Below are 1,423 nucleotides of genomic sequence, written 5' to 3' on the forward strand. Positions count from 1 at the left end.
AACTCCTGAGCTCAAACAATCCACCCGCCTCGGCCTCCCAGAGTGCTAGGATTACAGGCGTGAGTCACCGTGCCCAGCCAAAAATCTAAGTTTTAATAATATAATAATAAAGGCCGTTACTCGGTAGTCTTCTTTGCTGTCGTTCCACTAATTAAATTTCAGCTGTGAGAGCAAAACAGATGTACACTGCCCTGCCTCTCTTGCCTCCCCTCACTGCCAGAAGCCTGGGCATGGCCACTGCAGTGCCACGGTGCCCCACCACCAGGATTCTTCCGCAGACCGCGGGGCAGAGGGCGCACTGCGGGAGGGGAGAGTTCCATCAGGAGAGCTTCACTGGGAAACAGGCAAGATGGGAGACAGACAGCTACACCGGACTCAAACCCCACATTTCCCTAAACCATGGTTTAGAGGAAAAACCATTCGAGCAATTTCAAAAGAGAATCCACATTTGACTCAAAAGGACTACATCTTACCGATTTGTGATGATGTCATCCCAGATGTTCATTGGGTCCATTTTAGCATCCGGGTATCTGTTTGTCCAGGTTTTTAGAAGTCTCTTAAGGGGAACTTGAGATGATAAATTGCCTAAAAATAATATTAGTGGATGATCATGTCCACAGCTCAATGACAAGACCAACGGACAAGGTGAGGTAGTCATTAGTAAACAGAAACTCAATCCAAACTTCTTGTCCAAATTAAAAATAAAAATCTTGTCTTTCCTTTCATAAAAGACAAATTTACCATACTAAATCTAAAATATTCTGAAATTAAAAGTCGATTGTTGTACCCAATATTTTGAAATAAAAATTATTAAAAAAAATAAAAGTGCAAGAAACAATTTTAAATGACAGTTGCCAAGTCTGATATCCAATACAGCATTTTTGTGATGCTATTTAAAATTATTAAAAAAAATAAATGTGCAAGAAACAATTTTAAATGACAGTTGCCAAGTCTGATATCCAATACAGCATTTTTGTGATGCTATTTAAAATATCTTTCATACATTTGGAGCTGATTTTCCCAGCAGTTGTACCACTTATAGAAGGAAAAAAAAAAAAAAAACCACATATCAGAACAGAGTTTCTTTGGTGAAATGGCAATTTCTGTAAAATCTTTTCTTTACTATGTATTATTTCCAAGAGGAAAATGACTTCTACATAAAATAGATGTGATATTTGTTTAACAAATAAGCCACATGTAAATTAAATTTAACAATTACTTTTGATTGCAGGGTTGTGCCGATCACCATGGTAGGTGGTAGAAATAGCAACAAACAGCCTTCAGGCTTAATGATTCCTTTTGAAGAAAGGTAAATATATTTTGGAAACCACAAATCTCATTAAACTTTTTTTGAATTTAATTTATAATAAGAATAAATCAGGCCGAGGGAAGTGCAGGGATGTGCCCCAGGTCAGAGTCAGGC

The 1,423-nt window shown here is 37.9% G+C and overlaps 1 protein-coding gene across 2 annotated transcripts in view; it reads right to left on the reverse strand.

The window, feature by feature from the left end:
- PRKDC (protein kinase, DNA-activated, catalytic polypeptide) overlaps positions 1-1,423 on the reverse strand; it is a 158,587-nt gene that overhangs the window by 36,023 nt on the left and 121,141 nt on the right. For both annotated transcript variants that reach the window (XM_012661443.1, XM_012661444.1), the window contains exon 68: positions 474-585. In XM_012661443.1, coding sequence (XP_012516897.1) covers positions 474-585 — 112 coding nt within the window. The remainder of the gene's footprint in view (positions 1-473; positions 586-1,423) is intronic.

Source organism: Propithecus coquereli, unplaced genomic scaffold (assembly GCF_000956105.1).
Source record: "Propithecus coquereli isolate 6110/MARCELLA unplaced genomic scaffold, Pcoq_1.0 Scaffold71, whole genome shotgun sequence".
Taxonomy (NCBI): domain Eukaryota; kingdom Metazoa; phylum Chordata; class Mammalia; order Primates; family Indriidae; genus Propithecus; species Propithecus coquereli.